The sequence below is a fragment of the Blennius ocellaris genome (assembly GCF_963422515.1).
Source record: "Blennius ocellaris genome assembly, chromosome: 2".
NCBI lineage: Eukaryota > Metazoa > Chordata > Actinopteri > Blenniiformes > Blenniidae > Blennius > Blennius ocellaris.
The window spans coordinates 15,258,024-15,280,497 of NC_137651.1; the positions used below are offsets into that span (position 1 = coordinate 15,258,024).

The 22,474-nt window shown below is 40.0% G+C and overlaps 2 protein-coding genes across 3 annotated transcripts in view; both read left to right on the plus strand.

Moving 5' to 3' along the window:
* Positions 1–9,654: 9,654 nt before the first annotated feature.
* Positions 9,655–16,811, plus strand: rbm7 (RNA binding motif protein 7). Its single transcript, XM_080503862.1, has 5 exons — positions 9,655–9,833; positions 10,097–10,259; positions 11,438–11,513; positions 15,702–15,786; positions 15,905–16,811. The coding sequence occupies exons 1-5, from the start codon at positions 9,741–9,743 to the stop codon at positions 16,232–16,234; spliced, it is 747 nt and encodes a 248-aa protein (XP_080359988.1). The 5' UTR covers positions 9,655–9,740; the 3' UTR covers positions 16,235–16,811.
* Positions 16,812–19,492: 2,681 nt separating this feature from the next.
* The window catches only part of barx2 (BARX homeobox 2), an 11,948-nt gene continuing 8,966 nt past the window's right edge, over positions 19,493–22,474 (plus strand). For both annotated transcript variants that reach the window (XM_080504587.1, XM_080504588.1), the window contains exon 1: positions 19,493–19,884. In XM_080504587.1, the coding sequence (XP_080360713.1) occupies positions 19,698–19,884 (187 nt within the window). In that variant the 5' untranslated portion in view covers positions 19,493–19,697. The remainder of the gene's footprint in view (positions 19,885–22,474) is intronic.

Below are 22,474 nucleotides of genomic sequence, written 5' to 3' on the forward strand. Positions count from 1 at the left end.
GACTGGAGTCATTAGCTGAGGCATTCATGTATTTCTAAGAAGCTACCTTCATACATCACATCTCGTAATGACTTCACACACAAACTCTGAAATGGATTCATGAATAGCGGCTGCAACATAATCCTGAAATTGAGATGTCCATGGAATACGCATTAAAAGATTAATGAGCTGAAATTATCATTGCTCTGTCTGGCTTTCTGACATTTGTCTTCGACCTGCGAGGCTTAGGGCATGTGCCCAGAGGGTTGCCTTCCGGGGCCACAGCCATCCTTGAAATTTCAATAGATATTCAAAGTGACCAATTACAGAAAAGGGCAAAGATCTAAAAGCCTATTTGTCTATATTTTGAGAGATTCATTCTGTCGCAAGGTACAATCTCTGATTCCCCATTGAGCTGCATTTCATACTGATCACGGTGAAGAAAAGGCAGATTTTAGCCCTAACATAGGTACTATTTCAGGGAATTTTCGGCCGCCTCATGAACATCTACAAATGATGATTCATTTTGAATGATCCCATAGTAAGAGGATAGCATGATTACAAATAAATACTGACAACTCAAACATATTATATAGAGTGCATTATGTAAATGTTCACATTTAATACAGACATTTTGGAAAAATTAAAACTAAAAAGGCACTGTGCCACAGTGATTCTTTTCAGATGAATGCCTTCTCAGAACAGGAACGTGGCATTTTTTGACATAAATGTTTCCACATCCTCACGCTGGTGTGATTTGTGATTTCATTGGTTGCTAATACCAATAATACAAATAGCTATCAATGATACACCCTTGATCTCTTGGCTTTGATGACTAGTACCCTCTGTGGAAAAAAAATCACAACATTAATTTTCACTGTCATCCTGTAGGCCAAATTTGACACTTTTGTGGGACAATTTTGGCATGTGGATCTTGGAATTGCCATCCATCTAGTTGATTTCAATATAAACTGCATTTAAGTTAGCCTCTCAAGATGAATTTCTATAGCTGATCTACCCATCTCTGACATCACAATTAAAGAAGTTGAACGTCAAAGCAAGTGTTGCACATTTTAAACACAGAAACCCACAAGTGAAGAATAGAAAGACCAAACAATATGAGTTGTGACAATGACAGATCCAATGCCCTGGAAGTGCCTTCAAAGGATTTGACGTGATCCCATCTTGCCGGATCTGTCAAACTCCTCTTGAACTTTTCTTTCTATTATTTTTGCAGTGAGGAAAACAGTATAGCCTGGAGCGGCTCCTGCATGGGTTTGATGTAATGTGCTTTACCCTGACAGTGACGATAAAGGGCCTGGGTTGGGGGTGATGAGGAATAACAACAACTCAGACTCCCAAAAAAAGAGCTGGTTGTGAATTTTAGGGTAAGCTTTACAATCTTATGCCTACAGAAGGCGTAAGTTAGATTCAAATAGTCTACATTGCTACAGCAAGCAATTAATTTACTCCCTGAATATTACACTGAAAAGAATGAGCCCTCTTAGACTTCTACGAAACATCAAGGCAGCCTTGCTTTGAAATGACATGGCTAAATTAAGTTTTATTTCATTTGCATCATTGCCTTCATGGTGGTTTGCAATTTTAGACTGAGCCGAGGATAGTTTCACAACCTCGTAAGTGTGTGTCAGTCATGCTTGGTTTCTACAGTTTTTTTTTAAGCATAGTAAGAATAATGACACCACCAATATGGTGAAATTACAACATTTCGAGCAGTGTTTGATTGACTTGCGCTCTGGATATCAGAGCAGCTGTGTTATCTTGGCTAAATTAAGACTTTTTTCTATCTGCTGCCTAAAAATCTGAATCTGTTCCATTACAATTTTCCTCAGCATGTGGAGGTCCCACTGACTGCAGGGTGCTTTATCCAATGAGTGTAATTTCCTCAGTGCAATTACATCATTGGCGACAGTCAAGATTGCCAGCCTTAGCTCAAGTACGAATTAGCAAAAGAGTTCTAATCTGAAGGTTTTGCATGTAAAGCAAATATTTGCATCACAAGGAGTTGGCATAACATCCTCTGATCAGCTGATTACCATAGTGATGAGAATCTTCAAAGGCAAAACTTCCTTCTCTGGGGGTTGAGCTCAGAGTTATAGGTTATAAGCTGCTGTATTGACTGTCTCTGAGGGCATGTTCTGCTCAGCAGTAGGAAATGTGGGACACTCCACTGTTGATTATAATGAAGTGGAGAGAAGCCAAAAGCTTACTTTTTTGGGGGGAAAAAAAGAAAAGCAAAGAGGGAGACCTTTTTTTGACATATGTCATTATCTTCTCTGAAGGTGTCTGAGGTTTTAAAAAGCAGCAGAAGTACAGGGAGGAGCAAGGAGGCAAAGTGAGGAACTGGAGATGGAATATCAAGTGAGGCTGGAGATTTGTGACGTGATGAACTTTATATTATAGTGATCCATTTCTTAATTACTCCTCTAGGATAGTCATTTTCCCGCTATTCCCCTGCTATAAAGCATCCTCCATATGGCACCTTTGGCAAAGGGCATTATTCTGCCTCTCAACAGGCAGGCATCAGGGTGAGCTGGCTTACTGGAATGTGCTGACACCTCACTTCTCCAAACAGTTAGAGGTTTGAGGGTAATGGGAAGGCTGAGGTAAAATGATTAGTGAATGCACACGAAATGCCCACATATTCTTCTATTATCACAAATGCATATTCAGGTGCATGGTTTTTGTAATCTTCATTTTATGCTTTGAGGTAATTTTTGCCATCAGACGCTTTTTCTAGGAGGAAAAATGTAAAATAAAAAAGAAGGTGCTGTTTGAGCTAGGCTATGAACAGGATTTAAAAAAAAAAAGGGATTTGGATGCCCTTCTGCAGTCCATTTTTTGTGGTGTGGGGTCGATGCCAGATATTCCTCCCTCTCACTCCCCCTCTCTCCCGGATACTGCTACTCAGCACTGCAGCACTGAAGCAAAAGGGATAGATCTCTCCCTTAATGTGACTGTGCGTGCGTGCTTGCGTGCGTGCGTGCATGCTTGAAAGAGAGAGACATAACCCGAGTGGGGAGTCACAGAAATGAAAATGAAGTCACAGCATGTCAAGGCAGCGACAACATGCAGCACAGATATTGAGATAACAAGCATGTTGCAAAAAGAGGAAAATCTGTGAAAGATATGAAGCTGCTTGGACACCCCTCACAAGACTTTTGAATCCATTTGTTTTAAAAGGCTGCTGAAATGGGGTGGCATACTGCCAGTTTCTGAGCTGAGAGAGAGAGAGAGAGAGAGAGAGAGAGAGAGAGAGAGAGAGAGAGAGAGAGAGAGAGAGAGAGAGAGAGAGAGAGAGAGAGAGAGAGAGAGAGAGAGAGAGAGAGAGAGAGAGAGAGAGAGAGAGAGAGAGAGAGAGAGAGAGAGAGAGAGAGAGAGCGAGAGCAAGAGCGAGAGAGAGAGAGAGAGGCGACAATTCATCACAAGTATTTCCAATTCATCAGATGAGGACACGACATTTCCCTAAAGTCTTGCACTTAATATTTGGAGCAAACTCGTAAAAATTGATTGACTGAAAATGATCATTACTATGAGCCAAAAGGTTGAGCATTGCTGAGCTTGCATGGCTGACTGCGTGCATTTCCCCTACAGCAAAATATTGTCCTCATACCTCTGATTTTGTCTTATAATCTTTCTAATTCACCGAGTTCTTAACAAATCACATTCATGTCTTATAAGGATTCAGCATACATAAGGTACTGCATACTAGTATTGTTGGAGATACATGCTGTGTGCAGCATGTATAGATCTCATCTATAAGCAAGCCCGTATGTACAGTCTGCAGTCCTAAATTATAAATGACATCCACCACAAAAGGTGGTTCTCCTACTCTGTTGAATTAAGTATGATTGATCCATATATTGCCACCTGAACTATGGGAAATACTCAAACGCCATCCATATCAATTGATTCTCTTAAGTATCAGCTCAGCAGGTGTAAAATAAGATTTTGTATAGGAGGAGGTTGTTGCGGGATAGGCACTTAAGAAGGTACAGACCATTAAGCCGCATACTGGATGCACTGAATGGGAATCTGCTCTGTGACATCACGCTGCCAAAGAGGGATGGCTTAATTAAACTTTCATCCGACAAATCTTCATGCACGTTTAATGATCCCGAATCACTTCATTCCACATGAATTATGAATATTAATGAGTGGGAGGTAAGGGCATAGGCAAGATGTGTTGTGGATGTGTAGGAGCCTGGGGGGGGGAGGCTGGTGTTACAGACGATGTGTCCAGCCACCAGTCAATGACTTCACAGTCTCACCAAAGGCCTCCAGGCCAGAGGTCATAATTGGAGTGTGTATGCACTGGGTGTGTGTATGTAGCCTCATTACAGACGTCTTGACTGGCCTCAAGATCTCAACTATGTCTGACCAGACGAGGCGTGGCTGGTCAAGGCCTACTTCAGGGGTCCTGCTCTGTAACTGCTCCCCCTCAGGCAAATACTCACTGTTTACTGTCCTGCCCTTGAGCATAGCTCTCATTTTGTCAGGTTTTCTATCCACCGCCATTAATTAAAACAAGACTAGGTCGAAACCTAGTATAAGGCAAACACTAAGACCTGCAAAAAAAAAAAAAGGAAAATGAACATGGTGAGAAAAATGAACAAGTAAAAAATACAAAACAAGTACAGGATGTCCAGATTAAAACCATTATTGATTTTACGACACAAAAAAGCATGAGAGTGCAAAAAAAATAGTTTTTTCATTTATACTTGGAATTGGAAAAACGTTTAAATCAATCAATCAATCAATCAATCAAGCAAGCAAGCAAGCAAGCAAGTAGCCATTAATTATAAAACACTTTTAATGTAGATTGTTATCATCCAAATGGCTTCACATTGATATAAGTTTAACAAGACAAAACAAGAAAAGACAAGGAAACAGTAGAGGGAAACTTTATAACAAGCACGATATAGAGAAAGAGAGGAGGGCTGTTAAAAGAATTAACTAGGCAACGAAACTCGGCACGTTATCACAGTGACAAAGGTAAAATTTATTTTATTTTTAAATAATTAAGGAAAAAACAAGTACTGTCACACCGACATAAAATTTAAGAGTCATCAATTTCCCTCACAATTCTTTTAGGACTGTGGAAGAAAACCAGAGAAGGCAGGGGAAACCAATGCAAGCAGAGGGAGAGCAATCCCCACACAGAACAACCCCCAACAAAACTCCAATCCAAGGCCATTCTATTCCACCATTGAGCTAAGTCAAGATATTACAAATCTTCATATTGGGCAACATGTGCTATCATGTTATTAAATACTGGGCAAAAGAAATATTATTTGATTATTAATATGCCGCACCTTTTCCAGTTACTTTCTGTCAGTTTCAATGAAATGCGCTCCCCCTATTACACTCTTTGTATAATGACTGATTTAACATTTTCAAATCTAAGAGAAACAAGAATGTATTTTAAGAGTGGACATTAGGCACATGTCTTGTACTGATCTTCTCCAGATAAATTGCTTAAATTATGCAGGTTCCGGCTATAAATGTCAAATGTCATTCCTTGACAGAAGGAATTCGTTTTTTCTCCAGTGCACAGCATCCCACAGAAAAAAGCCCTCTCTTATGCAAAAGCAAGCATACCCATAGTTGGAGCTATGCTGCCATCTACTGCCATGGGTTTGACTTTTCAACCTATTGCTTGGTATACAGCACCCTGAGGTGAAAATAAATGAAATAGTCATTTTTAAAGGCACTTCTGTATTACTTGAGCTATGTTTCATTATGTGTTGCAAGGAAAAACAGACAGGATTTCACTCAGTTCTAAATATTCCCATTTGGTACATCTGTGGTTGCATTTGATTAATCTTTCCTCCAACTTACATCTGGCTCTTTTTTCCACTCAGTATAAACTGTGTTGTATAATACATTTTACTAGCACTCTTCTGAATTCCATCCAAATGTTGTAAATAGACAGAAGGGAAGCTCGGTGTAGGCAAGGGGATGGGTTTGATGTATGGGGTAATGACAAGGAACCTAAAATAGATTCAAGGGCTTTAGTCATCAAGTAGTGTACTGCCCAGGTATGGTTTTATGGCTTTATGGTTTAGGGTTTTTTTTTTTATAGCCTCCATTGCAACCTTGCAGCATTTTAAATCATAAGCATTTTGTGAGAGTTCGCCTTCATGCCCAATACATCAAGTGTTAACAGCTACACACAACAGTGCAGATCCCACAAGGCATGATGATGACAGCAAAGATTTTAGCTTCAAACTGCAATGTTTATTGCCAAATAAATGGTGGAAATCCCACATTGCATGGAATGTATATTCCTCATGCAAAATGCCAGAAGCAGATTAAATTCTCTTTCATGGCTTCAGAATGCAGTTCACTCTGATCTCCGATGTGGTTAATTTAATAACAAGAAAATAAATGGATGGGGGTATTCAAATAATACTTGATGTGCCATCACTGTTTCTCCCACTGAAGACCAAGCGTGTCTCAATCTTTCATGTTGCTTGCGGAGCATGAAGGAGAAAATCAGTTTAAACTGGTTTAATTAAAATGGAGGGCAAACACCAAGGCCCATCTGATTAGGATAGAAGTAAAGCCTCTCGTGCTCCACATCCCATGTTGCAACAAGCAACAGAAGCAAGTGGTTCAATGCATTTCAATGCAAGAAACCCAAACAAGCAAGCAATTTTCACACCTTGATATTGTTCGGTTGGTGTTCACATTCAGTTTTGAGACCGGACCAAACCATCTGTAAAATATCATGCAATTACAACAGCTGCTAGTTTGGGGGCGCTGTTGCCTTACATGAACAATGACCAGAGAGGAAGTAAAGAGGAAACCGGCACATTGATTGGTCCAGCCGCTTTAGCCCATGGTGGCTGGGCCAGTTGGCCCGTGGCTCATGAGTAGCTACAAACAACTGCTATATATATAGTCTTCAGACCAGACATCAATAAGCACCTTTTTCACTACTTCTTCCTCACTACTCCACGTCTACCCACGAGATATTTTCCATCTTTTCTTTCTGCATCACATCACTTCACATCCTCCCCTTTGCTCTCATCCCACCCGCTAGAAAGATCGCTTATAAAGGAACCACTTCCTCACTACTCCGTGTCTTTACACGAGCCGTTTGCCAGGAGAAAACTAATGTCACAGGACTCTTGCTTTCTGTTCCGCATCTTTTTCAGATTCGCGCACCCAAATTGCATTGCGCTCCACGTCATGTCCCCTCATCCCGCCTGTTTGAAAGTCTGTTTCAAAGAGGACCAAGACCAGTGTTTTGAAGGGAACCAGATTCCACTGGAAAAATCCGGAACTGAGTTCGGGTTGTGTTCACATTTTACCAAACAAAACAGACTTTCCCAGAAAGTCCCCAAAGAAAACTCTGGTTTATTTGTAGAATATGAAACATGCAGAGCCATGAGTTCCTCCCGAAGAGGTTTACTAAGTGTTCCTAGAGTCAGAACAAACCAGGTGAAGCAGCTTTTAGTTCCTACGCTATTCAGTTGTGGAACAAAATTCACCTGAAGACTGCTGATGCACTACACTCCTTTTAAATCAGGACTTACATCACTGTTGTTTGCACAGGCCTCCCATTAAACAATACAATTAACTTATTTTATTGTCTTTGTCTTAATATGTTTGCTTTATTTGTTCTCCAGAGTATGCCTTCTCCATATTTCATTGATTTCCTTGTAAACACTGGAAATTGCCTTGAGTCTGAATGGTGCTGTAAAAATATATTTGCCTTGCTTATATTACAATACACCAATTTTGCACTGTGTTCATTCCAGCTTCACTTTAATTGTTTGATTATACATTATTGTTTATTCATTTATTTTTACCCACAGCTGCTGACTGACTTTTAATTGGTGCATCAGTTCACAAATAAATGAAAATAACTCTCCTATAACTTGCAAGACACTCAGCAAGTTGAAAGTCCTCCGCTTATTTACATTGACGATAACAAATTGCATGAAATAAAGTTCTTTCCTCTCAATAAACCAGTTTCAAATAAAATACAATGCACCAATAACAAACACATGGGCAAAATACATTCAATTAAACAATTAATCCAAAAGCACATTAAACGCAACAATTTCACACTTCGTTAAATCAACAATAAAAATTGTCACAGCAGGATAAATATATCCACCCTCAACCAGCGGACTGAGAGCCGCAGGGCATGACGTAAAAACATGGAGCGATTTCTTAAAGGGACAGCACAGGTATGATGCTACAACAACAAAAAGGTGAATAAACTAATTAAGAAAGTAACACCACTATATATAATCTGGATTTCGGGGAATTTCATAAAGAAATACAAATATAAATTAATTAAATTTTAGACCTGGAAACATAAGGTGCCTCTCATCCTCTTTGTCTGGAAAATTCGATTGGTCCTTGGATGATCACCAATCACCCCGGAAAATTTCATGCAATCAAAGGGTGAGTTGGTTTTGCGAAAAAGTTATACACTGACTAAAACATAACCTTCTCGGCCAACTTCGTTGGCAAAGGTAATAATCAGTTTTCTGATACTCTGGGTTTGGTTCATATTACTATATATGATGTATCATCATTAAAATGAAAGCTGCAATCAGAATTGAACGGGTCCTCGCTACTTCTGGGAATCCGGCTGAGGCTGTCACCTGATAAGTGGACAGATGTGACAAAATGAGGTCTCTACCTGAAAGTATGGTGAACCTGTGGTGGTTGAAGGAAAGTTGAAGGAGTTTATCTGAGTAGAAATGTAAGAAATGTCATGAACAGAAAAAGGTTGTGTCCAGTTGATGTGAAGCTGCTGTTGGAATGAAGTTTGATTTGGGTTTAACGGCAATTTGCATCCATAAAGTTGCATGACCATCACCTGCTGGTTCAGCCTACCTTGATTGTTTTCCACATCTCTTGTCGTCCCTGATGACTGTTTCCTGGGTACAGTCAAATAGTCCCTCCTATCTCCTTTCCTTGCTATTTTTCCACTTTCGTACAACCTTTCTTGAACAAAACTCTTATTTTGATGCATATATGTTGATAATAAACCAAAGCTGCTGAAACTGTGAGTGAACTTGTTTCAAACTATTCTCCAGTCAAATGTTGTCAGTGGTTCTCGGTGTGGTGGAGGGAACATGAGAGTAATCTTACTTCTGTAGGGTGAAAAAATTACACGTGAACAATCCAGCCAGTGTATCACTTGGTAAAATGTGCTGGTTCATGTTATACCTGCAATATTTGGTTTATTTCTACAATAGCATTCTTGAGTCAGTTGTAATCTCAGTCTGTATTGTCGAACATATAAAGTCTCAGTTGGACCAATAGCAGGTGAACAAGCTGTAAACAAAGTCTAGCTCATGGCAGCTGCTATGAGTTCCACTGGTGGATAGAAATACCGAACAATAAGTTCATATTTGCAAAATTCAAACAATAGCAATGTTCCATCTTACCTGCGAAGAGTAATCCTACAGTCCGCCGATTTGTACAGAAATATGCCACACGGTGCTCTGATGTCTTGGATTTTCTGCTGCTGCTTCGGCTGCTTCGGGATGTGACAACCGGACCAAGATGGCGACCGTATTTCCTGCTCCGCGGCAGCGTATGCGGCGTCTACTCTTGTCTGCGGTCGGAGGTGTTTCTTTTTAAAATGGATTTCCGTTTCCGGTTAGACAGGAAGGCCTTCCGGTATCGATGTCGCAATAGAGTGTTCTCCTCTCGGACGCTTTTAGGTGTCGTCTTGCTCAGAAAGCTTCACTTTTCGCTCAAATACCATGGGGATCGAGGAAGAAGCCGACCGGACGCTCTTCATCAGAAACTTGGACACGAGAGTGTCGGAGGAGCTTTTGTTCGAGTTGTTTTTACAGGTGCTGTTAGCATAGCATAGCAAAGCTAAGCATAACATCCACACGGCGTTATTGATAAAACATAGTGTTGTCACAGTGAAATAATCCTCGAGAAATCATGTGGAGGGGAGAGTGGTTGGTTTAATCCCCAATCGCAAGTGTCTGTTCTCACGACGAGAGCAGTTTCGATTGTTCGCTTCAGTCATTCAGAGCAGCGAGTTCGCTAATGTTGGCAATGGTTGTTTTCAAATACCTTAATCCTATCTATGTGTTTTTGTTTACAGGCAGGACCGCTCATCAAAACAAAGATTCCAAAAGACCCTGATGGGAAACAGAAAACATTTGGTTTCGCCGTTTATAAACATGAAGTCTCCGTGCCTTACGCGATGCAGCTACTGGACGGGTCGCTGTTGTATGGGAAAAACATCCACGTTCAGTTCCGATCGGGTGAGCTGGTTTTATTCTTATAAGCGGAATCAAACATTTTACAAATAAACTTGTAGTATTCATCATGACTAAGTACTTACTAACATAGCCATGACATCGGATTGGTCTTTGTTATCATAGCTAAAAACAAGGTATGTAAAACTTGTATGTGGGGAGTTTACGTGATTATGGTCCATTCAAATAAAACGGCATTTTGTTTGAGTTGAGCATGAAGGGAAAGTGAAAATGTCTGATTACAAATCTAACATATGCTGAGAAGATCTGCTTCTGTCAATACATTTCTGAATATCAAGACTTCGCCTTCATCTGGATGCAGTGCCAGCTGTTCACCAGAGGATGCAACATTGAGCATCTTAATGTAAAGCAGCTGTTACAGCTGATAATATCGTTCTTGTTGAAAATCTATCAGAAAAATGCCATTATAGAAATGTGCTCCCATTAGTCTTATGACTACTGCCGTATGCAGTATCCATGTTCCAGCTCGCTAAAGACTGCATCAGTCATATTTTACTCATGTTTAGCATGTAACCTTGCTTCTTTTTTTCAACTTTGAAATTGATAAGAGGCATAGCTACTGGTCTACACACCATCACATGACCATTTTCAGTCCACTTGCATTCATTTGACTGATATTTACTGGTCAAGGAAAAACTAAATAGTGGTTCTTTAATTATGTCTGCAGACTGTGATGAATGGCTTGTAAATTGAATTAGAAACATGGGGCTTAAATGTTGTCTTGCCTTAAAAAAAAAAAAAAAAAGCTTTTTTTATCATTTATATTATATTATTTTGTCTAAATATCGTCCAGTGTAACTTGAAACATTCAGAGATTACATTTTCTGGTTTGTATGGCTTTTAAAACCACTTCAAATTAATAAGAGAAACGTATATGTAGCTGGAGACGTTGCCTGTGTCTTTGTGGTTCTTTATATTTAGTAGAAATCAAATGTTTAATTGAAATAGATGAGGCAGAAGACTACCTCTGATAATGTTTTTGGCAAAACATAGAATAAAAAGTGAAGTCCTCTCGCTACAACAGTTATTTTGACCAATGTTAAACAAAATACAGGACAATAAATATATAAAAATTTTAGTATTCTTGTGCTGCATTTTTGTTGCTAATTAAAACAGTTCTTATTCAACATTTTAAAAATATTTTTCTGGTGTCTTTTTTACAGGCAGCAGTCACAGCAGCAGCCCGGGAAACTCCAAAAATTCAAGTCCAGCAAATACCCCAGATCCCCATGGCCAGAGGTAAGAGTCTCACGAATGGCTTAGCTGGTATTGTCAGTAGCATTAAGTCTCCCAATTGATCTTTAGCCTTCTTTCCAAATTGATCTATAGTGATATCTACCTTAATATAGAATTTGGTTATATAGTCTGACACCCGAAGAAACAAAATGAGTCAATAGTTGAAGCTAGAATTTACTTTATTAACTGAGTAAACGTTTTGTAATGACACTGGAAACCTACAAGAGCAGTAATGAACCTTACAACTCGTACAAACATTCCCCAGCTTTGTTCATTTCATCAGTGTTGGTTAAATTTTTTGGGAACTACTCCCTTGACCATTGTTTTTTTCTAAACAACTCATTGAAATAACCGAAATCAAGTTTCTAATATCAAATTCACAGGACAAATGTTTGACAGTCTATATTCCTAATTAATTGATGCTAATGAGCATTGAATGGGAACGAAGGTATGATGTTCCATCCATTATATTTCAGCTCCTTTTCAATAGCTTCTCATATGACACCACTGTACTGAAAGTGCAGATCCTGTCGATTGTTGTTGTGGTACAGACCCTCTCGCGTTGCCCAGAGGAGCATTAGTGCCACCCAGTTCAGTAACACTTGTTGGGGGCGCTTACTTTCACCTGAGTTAGTGTGGACCAAACTGTAAATGACCTGCGGTCGTTTAATGTCGTCGCTTTCACGCAGACATTTTTTCAATACAGCTAAAGTCTATTTATTTTTTCTCTCCAAAATTAAAACTTAATAAAAGTGACTAATGGGTGAAGCAAAATCTAGAACATGGTAAAAGGCAGATAATTCGATGCAATTGAGCTACACTGCTAATCTCTATCCTGACTTGCTGCTAAGAATGAGATGTTATAAATAATCCCGCTTTACCAATCTGAATATCATAGTGTGTCTGCCAGCTCATAAACTCAGCTCCTAACTAAATATAGTAGCTAAATAAATCAACAATGTTTACACAACAACGGTGCTCAGAGTCACTAAAAATGAATAATTTTTTTAACAGCTTCCAGGGTGCAACTTTTCGAAAATGCGCCATGTAAACAGGGGAAACCGAACATTTCTCAAACGCTGGTGCTGCGAATACGTGTGCTTGAAGTTCAACAATAACAAACAATGAATTCATGTTAGGGCTGCAATTCAAGATCATTTTACGAATGTATTAATCTATTGATTAGTTTTTAAAATCTTCACCAACTAATCAATGGCTACATTAGCTGAGAAATATTTTTATAGTCGATTAAGTTGATTGGTTGTTTCAGCCCTCTTCCATGTGCTGTCAATCTTGACTTAAGCAGCCCTTCTTCAATAATGTGTACATTTCCTACACCATCACCTTGATCACATGAAGCTATATGTTTTATTCCCCCTCATATGCAGCGAATACTGAGAAGGCCAAGCCGGTGAAGGAAGATGGTTTAAAACACTCAAATGTTTACGTGTATTTGTGGGTGGTTGTGTTCCATACACTCAGCACCGACTGGTGGCACCACATAAAGGCATTACAGTTTTCAATAGCGATCATTTTCAAACGCAAACCCCAATGGCATTTCCAGCCAATTATTGTTGTGTGAACGGGGAATAAGAAAGTTTTATCTTCAGTCATATCGAGACTAAGGCCATGTTTAACTTCTTCAGGTGAAGATAGAAGGCTTGCTTTGCATTTTATGTGGGGCTAGACCCGAATATCTGAATATTTGGTTGTTATGGTATCCGGATATTAATTTGGGGACCTGAATCATGTGAAGCTCCTTTCAGCTTAAGTTTCACTTTGACTTTACACTGAAATGGACCTGCTGCTTCACAAAACCGGCTTCTGCAGCCACATACCACCTGTATATTCGGTCGCTTCCACAAAGCACACCCCATATTTGTGACTTGACTTTTTGTGTTTCAAAGTGTTGTTGCAGACTATACGTCGCCACATCTGTGTATGTTTTCTATTTTCACCATTTAGTCTCATGTTAAAACTGCTGGAGTGTGAACTGAACCAGTGCGGGTTTTTAATTTTCATTTCAAATTTGTCCCGAACAATAATAAGACCACCAAGTGAACACTGCTTTCTTATAGGCCAAGACAATATTGTCTTTTGGTAACTCGGTTTATTCATATTTAATGTCTTGGTCAAATGACATTATTGGCCATTTAACTGGCACTAAACCTTATACTTGTGTTCTTAAAGAATCATCTTTCTTAATGATTTTATTTGATTTCTTCCTTGTTTTCACACTCATGCCTGCCGCCTCGACTCTAAAATTAGAACTCTGGCAAAATCTGTGGCATTAAATAGGATTTAGTTGCTCTGTGTTTGCACATATAGAGGACTCAGTGTGCAATCCTTTCCACGTTTCATGCCAAATGTGCTGCAGCTGTTTTGGGCATTTGGTGGAAGAGTTGGTAATGTTGGCCTTAGGTTTAAATTAAATGCTTTAATGTCAATAAGATTTGGCTTCTAGTTTTTTCATTTTGTCGTGCTGAACTTTGAGCTTTATGTTATGTCTTTTCAACAACTTGTAATCATGCTTGTGGGCAATAGTCACAATGTCAAGGACGGGGAATAAGACCAACTCATGTGGTCACCAGTCTATACAAGGCTTTCACTACATGCATACATAAAACAACATGGTCAGACTATCACAGAGACCCATTTCTGGCAGTACTAGTCTGTTTGACTTTCAATCTGTAAAGACAGATTTCGTCATTTTTTTTAAATACTGTCATTGTTGTTGCATATTTAGTTTCATGTAGATACAAACTGTCAACATATTTGAACTTGATCAGTGAGTTGGCAGGAATCTACAGAATCTGTGCTTTCATTCTCCAGTTGACTTTATCTTCGGTGCATATCGCCTGTCTTTATCTCGTCCGATATAAATGTAAGGGCACATTTGCCTAAATGATGGATTGAGCATTTCCCATGAGTTAAATCCCATAAGTTGACTTCAGTTCTCCTCATCACAAATGTATTTGTTATTAGTCGTTTGTAACATGGTTTTGATTAGCTAATGTCACTGCTTTGAATTCATGCTTAAAATTCCCTTCTTTCTTTTTTTTCTTTCCCCCCCATCTGTTACACAAAGCTTTACCTTTGACTCCAGCAAATAAATACTTTGATGTCTATGTCTTGGAGAAAACTCTACCTGTTGCCTAATATAGAGAGAAAACCTGACACTTTCGATGTCATGCGTCATTTACGTTTATGTATATTCTGCTTATAATTTCTTGTTGAACTCCCACAAATCAGTCAGAGACAACCAAAGGACTGCACGTGGTCACTGGACCATACTGTAGCCAGGTCTGGCCTCTATTGTTTTGGATTGTCTGAGACGCAAGTTCCTGATGTTTGCATAAGATGTAAACTTATGGAAAGCACAAGTGAGTCTGAAGTCACTCTTCCTTTGTACAGTCCTTGAGCCCAGCAGAAGCTTATGTGTAAATGGTCACCTTTGATACCCTGTTTACATGACGTTTCAAGCAAAATTGAACCTTCAGTGACCCAGAGCATCATCGTGTTAATGGACACCCAAAATGCAATGAAAACAATATATATATATTTTTTCGTAAATGTCATGTAAATAAGGCTTCAGTTCAGGGGGTCACATACAGCCCATCTGGGATCTCACTGGGGTCAGAATATTAAAACGACAATAAGGACAACCTCAGTTTTCACACAGATGTTTTCACAAACTCACCAGTGTGACTTTCTTGGTAATGTTTAAATAGATAGTAATTTTTACTATATAACAATGGCAATCACTGCCATCAAGACAGGTTTTAGACATCTGTGTGTTGATGGTGTACGACTCCATCCAGCGCTGATAACAATCCAATCCTGACTGATTTTGTTCAGAGAGACTGGATTGACCTCATGTCAGTTTTGCTTTGAGTGTTCATTGTAGCGGTGAGGCTGTATGGTCAAAAAAAGAAACGGAAAAAGCGACGGTGTTGTCACTGAGCTCGCTTCCAGCAAACTGTTGAACTTGGATCTCATGACAAAGACATCAACACTGAGAGAATGTGTCTTAAAAATGTGGGGAAAATGCATGAAAGTGTGACGAAAAAATACTTTAAGGGTTGAACTTGAAGAACATTGACCTGAGTTGATTGCTTTTGTGGTTCCTTTTTTTTTTTGTTTTTTTTTTGTTTAATAAAGTTTTGAACGTGGTTTACTTTTCTGTTGAAGGACCCCGGGGCAGTTCAGCTCTCCACCGTACAGTCCTCCACCCCAAACGCAGAGATCCTCTGATAATCTGCAGAAGCAGCTCATGGTAATCCTTTCTCAATTGTGTTCTTGGAATGCTGGCTAACATAGCATTGTTTTTGCCCGATTTAAGTGTTCAGCTTGAGTCAACTATGTTAAACATTTGTGTTTTCCCGCTTTTGTAGATGAACAACATCATGTGGCAGGTTCACATGAGGCAGCTGGATCAGCTGAGCAGCGGCTTGTCCAAGCCTCTGCAGCTGCAGTCCCCTGGTAGCCAAGGAAGGCAACACGACAGCGCCCCCTATAGGCACTATTCGTCTCAGAGCAGCAGCAGAGGCCAACGTTACAGCGGGGATGAGGCGGCTTCTGGTCGTCAAGGTCGCGATGGCTACCACCACCACCACAATGACAGGAGCGGCAGCCGTCACCATGACAACAGAGGAGGCAACAGACAATACGATGAGAGAGTTGGCAACCGCGGCTACCAAGAAAATAAATGGCGGCGATACTGAGATAATGATTTCTCGAAGAACTGAACAATTACAAAAACTATGTCGGCAAAATTCTTGTCTGCTCAGGTTCAGCGCAGTCTTCTCAGTAGGGGTTCATTAACTTATGCCTCAGAGCCATCTTTTGTTGACTTTTTAATGTATTTTTTAAAAAAAATGTACACATCTTCCATGTGAGTTTTTTTTCTCACAGATTCTGCACATATTTTGAGGGGAGGGAGTGTGTAGTCAGTTGAGCAAGGACAAAAATCTGATATTATTGGGAGCCATTTTTGGAAGACAAGCAAAAAAAAGAAGTTGTTTAAAAAGTTTCGGTATTTGTCTGTTTTTATGCAATTAATTGTTAAAAGGTGCTGTCTAGATTACACACATTTTTTTCAGGGACTTTGCAAAGGAAGAACAATTTTCAGATTCCACCAGCGACACTTTTACTACTCTAGGGAACCGACCTTTCTTATTGTTTGATCTGTAGACCTTTCTCTTTCCCAGAAGTGGACTTTCTGTTATTTTTTTAATTGTGACCTGTAAAAACAATTTTAAAAGCTGAACATTTTCACTGATAAAGCTGCCATCAATGGAGCCTCCTGTTGTCTTTCATGTGGCTACAATACAAATTCCCAGGTCTTGGCTGTACATCAGGAATGCTATTTACAGCTTTTGTGTATGTGACCGAGTTAACCAAGTAAGCTATTGTATGTTGGTGCGACATGCTGTAATGCATGCCCACATTGCCTTAGCCGCTCCTATAAATGGACAGAGTGTAACTAAATATGCTTGTGCAGCGGGTTGTAGCATAATCTACAGGTGGCGCCACACACATCCTTTTATTGAATCAATTAAGATGGTAAATATAACTGTGCCACATGATCAGCTCCTACGTTTGACCTTTCTATTTAGGACACTTTCATGTCTTCTCCCCTTCTGTTCCTTTGATAACATGCAATTAGGTTGAAGAGAAGGACGCTGGTTTTGCTCAAATTGCAAACGTGGAAAGAAGCGTCGCTATTGTCTCGTCCCAGAATTAGCAGCACTTTGATCTGTGCATCAGCCTTTCATTAACAGTGCCACAGTCAGTGCCTCTGTTCCGACTTGCTTTATAACAAAGTGGTGATCAAATCCCTTAATGTCCGCGTTGAGGTCATAATCTACCCTTCCGAAAGTGCTTATGGTCCAACAGCAGCTCCAGCAGCGCGGTATCGACAACTACACCCCTCTCCCAATAAATCTGCCGGTGTCCAAAAGTGGAGCTGCATTTGCACCCTGTGCACTAAGCTCCTTGTCTTGTCGGTAATCTGCCCCGTGTCTGATTGCATCCTGATGCTCCCAAATCGCTCTAATAGAGAGTATCCTCTGTTCGGTGTCAGTACTAGGAAGGCCCTTATTATTGCTGCGCTCCTGGCCTGGGCATAGCTCGTTTAATTGCTTGATCTCGCTGGCGTCTCCAGCCCTGGAGCGCGCGGATTAGAGAGGCCACTCGGTAGCCGCTGCTGTGTGGACTTATATAGAAGCGTGTCTCCTGAAATGATCCACTTCCAAACACCCAGAACCCCTCCTCCTTTCCCCCTTCCCCCGTAACAGCTCGAGACAAAAAAACCACAAGTGACACGACTACACGACTGATGGTCGTGATGGTCGGAGCCACCCCAGGTTGTTGGGTTCATTGGTTCCGTGGTATCCGGGCCTATAATGGCCATATTCTGTCTTTTATTGCGTCTTGGTCACCTAATAAACAGGAAAATATGACCATGCTTTTGGACTTGCACCATAGACAAGATTACTTGGCATAACCCATTTAATTTGTCAGAAACTTTGGAAAAAGCGGGCTTATGAACCTTTGTCGACACGGTTCTTGGTGCGCTCCGCACTCAGAAGGTGAACGCATTATTACGCGCACTACACGCGCGACTCGGCTGCAGTTGTTCTTGTCTCCTCTTTGATCGAGCCATCAAGAAAAAGCCAGGCTCTTTTTTTTTTTTCTTTGCAGGCCTCCTTTATTTCCTTCCTCATAATCTTGCACAACTTTGAACACGGCAGCTTTAAACCGCGAGCGGGTTAAATGCATTTCCAGTTGGGATATTCACTGTTTCCTTCATAGGATAGCTCAATTTTAAAGTTCATACTGTCCAAACTGTCAATAGCGAGGGTTCCTGAAAGAAACCATCTTCATTATATGGACAAAAAGAATGAGAAAAGTCCTTTTTTTCCTTTTAAATGAAGGCGATAAAACACGTTTAATTCAGTCTATTCTTGTTGATCTCTTCACCCTGAAGATACTTGTTTACAAGGATACACGGCTTTCATTTGTACTTTGGGTTATAACAATATAGGGCAGACTGTACATTAACTATATTAAAAAAATAAGAATGTAGTGGCTTTTCTTTAAGCTACATCGCTACAACCTATTTTTTATAACTTCATACCACAGCAATATTTTTGTTTTTTATTTTTCTTTACGATTGATTCACTAATGTAATAATAATAGAAATGACACGATATTGATAAAGACTGATGTTTCCTAAAATGAATAATACTTAAAAAAAAAAAAATAAGGATACATATTCGTACAAAACATTTGGGAAACTCAATTTTAGTTGCATTAAGTGAACAGGCGAGGTTGAACAATCTGTGAAAAATTAAAGTATTTAGGGTTAGGGTCTTCTTTAAAAAAAAAAGGATTTTCTACTGTGGAATCAAATCCATTTGGTAAAAGAAAAGATTAAAAGTTTAAAAAGAAAGAAAACCAGCATTTATATTGCATTTCTCCCAACTTGATTTTCTATTTAGTATCCCATAGTGCGCATTGGAGTTTAAAAGAAATGAAAGAAAAAAAAATGATAATTGTCTGTGAAATAACTGCGCTTACAAGAAAAGAAAAAACTGTTCTGGGATAGTTGAATATATTTACTAATTTCGCCGAACCCATAAACTGAGAATTTCCTAAAGTTTATAAGAAAAGTACCGATCTCTCATTAAAGGTTCGACGTGTGTTTTAAGATTCTAAATCCATTCTTGAAGTTATTATTGTTTTTAAATTATGATCTTAACTCTGTGAATTGATTTGATTGTTTAAACAACGCGCGACTGGGAAAGATCAGTTGGTGTGGAATTTGTTGAGACAACATAGGGTTGTATTTGCAAAAAAGAAAGAAAGGGAGAGAGAGAGCGAGAGAGTGAGAGAGCGCAGTGTGTGATCTGAGGGATGGTTTATATAGCGGTGGGTGTGCGCTCAGACCTTCAGTCACTTCTCGTCTCACTGTGGGGCTGTGCGCAGCTCGTGTTGAAGGCTGATCCTTACCACGGCACTTCAGGGAAAGCTAAACTGAATTTAACAAGATAAACAATGACTTATTGAAACGCATGAACTTCAGCAGTCGCCTCTCCAGACGGTTCAACCGGCACAAGCTTAGACATCCCCGAAGAGACGTGCAGTGGAGAGAGTTTAGCGCGCGGCGCACAGAGACAGATCATGCACTGTCAAGCCGAGCTGAGGCTCTCCTCCCCGGGGCAGCTGAAGGCTGCCAGGCGGCGCTACAAGACTTTCATGATTGACGAGATCCTCTCCAAGGAGACTTGTGATTATTTTGAGAAGCTCTCTCTCTACTCCGTGTGTCCTTCCCTCATTGTGCGACCAAAGCCTCTTCACTCGTGTACGGGTAAGAAACTATTCTTTTTTCCCTTCAATTCAGGAAACTATTATGAACATGAAATACACAAGCTGTATCATTTTCTTGGCCTATCAAAATTGTGCCATATTTATCAGTCTGGTCATATTATTAATTACATGTGGTGAAAATGTGGTTGGTTTAAACACATATGAGAGAAACTAAAATTGAAAGTCTTCACTCAAGTGTATTCCGGGTTTTATTAATTAATTTGGTGCCATCAAGTATTTTTTTTTTAATGATCACGCTTCATGCATTGTGCGTCTGTAAATGCACAATGTAAACATTACGCGCACAATTTACGCAAACTATTTCGGATTTTGGATTGGCGTATTGAGTAGTTTAAAATCAATTTGAATCAATTGTGTCTATCTCATGTTATTACACCAAAACATTTATATGTTTCGTCGGTATTTCCCGTCATAAAGCTGCATCTAAGTTTTAGGAACAGAAGTCACGGAGTCAATGCTTCAGGACTTTTGTTTGATAAGAAAAATAAACAACTGGACTGACAAGTTTGCTTAGCACAAAAGTCAACAATAAGAACGATCGATGAAAATCTCACCCCAGAACACGGGTAAGATTTGGATCTCATCAACTTCTGGTTTTATAAATGATATGGCCAGACAAAGGCCTAATAATAATGAATAATGAGTTGTATCGGCTATTGCGGTGTGACATGACCAAAAAACCAAATCTTGTATTTTGAATGATATTAGTGTGTATGTTTTCAGGTTCAATAGTGCGTTGACGCACCGTAATATATTCCATTAGTGCACCTTAAAAACACTGCTTGATTAAAATAATGCAATTGAGAGGAAAACATATTTAAGTAAGTTTTCCCCTCGCCCCAAAATAAAAAATAAAAAAAACATAATGTCAACAGCTGTTTTTAATTTTTCACATTTTTCTTTTAAAAGCCATTTGCTCAAGGTTCCCTGTCCCCCGTTAGATAGATAGATAGATAGATAGATAGATAGATAGATAGATAGATAGATAGATAGATAGATAGATAGATAGATAGATAGATAGATAGATAGATAGATAGACAGATATGGATGTAGTTGTTTAGATGTGCACTTCAGACGGTAATTAACGACATTACAATCCACTGAGGGGTTTCTTCCCGAATCCAAAACTCCTGTTCGAGTCTTCATGGTAAATCCTGACAAATCTAAACAACTCAAGAGGTCATTGCGCACCAGTAACCATTAGGATAATTGCTCTAAAGTCCGAAATAATAGCCACTGCGGTCTGATGATGACAGCGATGGGTGGATAAAAATAGGGAGGGGAGCAATTCCCTCATCTGTCTGAAATGGCTTGGTGTGTGCTAGAAGGCACTATGACTGGGCTTTGGCACCCCTCTGTTTGGGCGGATAGAGTAACCCGCCCTGCATATCGGAACACTGTGCCCACCACTTATTTGTAGCAGCGGGGGTGTGAGACACAGTATATTCACCAACATCAATGGCTTTTGGTGCTTGATATAGAAGCTCGCAGGCTTACAGACAGGGAGTTGGCCCCGGTGTGGCCCCTGAACAGTGAAAGTTGACTTCTTCATCCTGCAAGGAAAGTGATGTTATGACCTAATCCTGCCAGAGGAGGCCGCTGGAAGACAGTGTGGGAAAATAATGTGACTCGGTGTCCAGTGAGTTGTTTGCCACTCTAAAAACCTCAGCTGAATCATCTTTTGGTGATGTTTAATCTGTAGTATTTTCTGTAGTGGACTGTTCTTCTGATTGGCCTGTTAGATGAAATACAAACCGTCATTTAGTACAGTGAAAATAACTAATACTCATGGAGTTAATTCCCTGTCAGTTGCAGGGGGAGGGGGTGGGGGATCAAGCACAGTGAGCCTTGACCTGGTGCGGAACAGTGAGCGATGTAATGGCAGGTTACAATATTTCATTTGGCATCCTGTCTCTCAGCGGGACCCAAGGCAGGGCTTTTAGTGGGGCTTTCTGGAAGAGGTGAGAGCGATTAAGATCAACTGTGGCATAATCTCACCTGACAGCGTAATGAAAAATAGAACACACACACACACACACACACACACACACACACACACACACACACACACACACACACACACACACACACACACACACACACACACACACACACACACACACACAGGAGTGTGTGCTGCCTGCCTGAGGGGTGAGTCCTGAATTGGTGTGGGGTTTACCCTGGTAAATCAAGTGAGCAACAGGGTTTTCAATGCATCTTAAGGTCTAATCTACCACCAACAATAAAGAGTCTTATTAAGAATAAAGGTGACTTAAGGAGGTTGATTACACACACACACACACACACACACACACACACACACACACACACACACACACACACACACACACACACACACACATGTCAACACACACAATCACGTATGCACGCAAGTATACATCAGACAATACTTGCACACTTCTCCTATCTCCGGATAAGGATTGTGTTTGACAGCCTGTCATCTACGTGCTCTCCTCACTGTCATCATATTCTTCTTTCTCTGAAATGCGTAAGCCATAAATCAGTTCTAAAAACAGTTTGTGCTGCAGGATCGTTTCCGCTGTCACTTA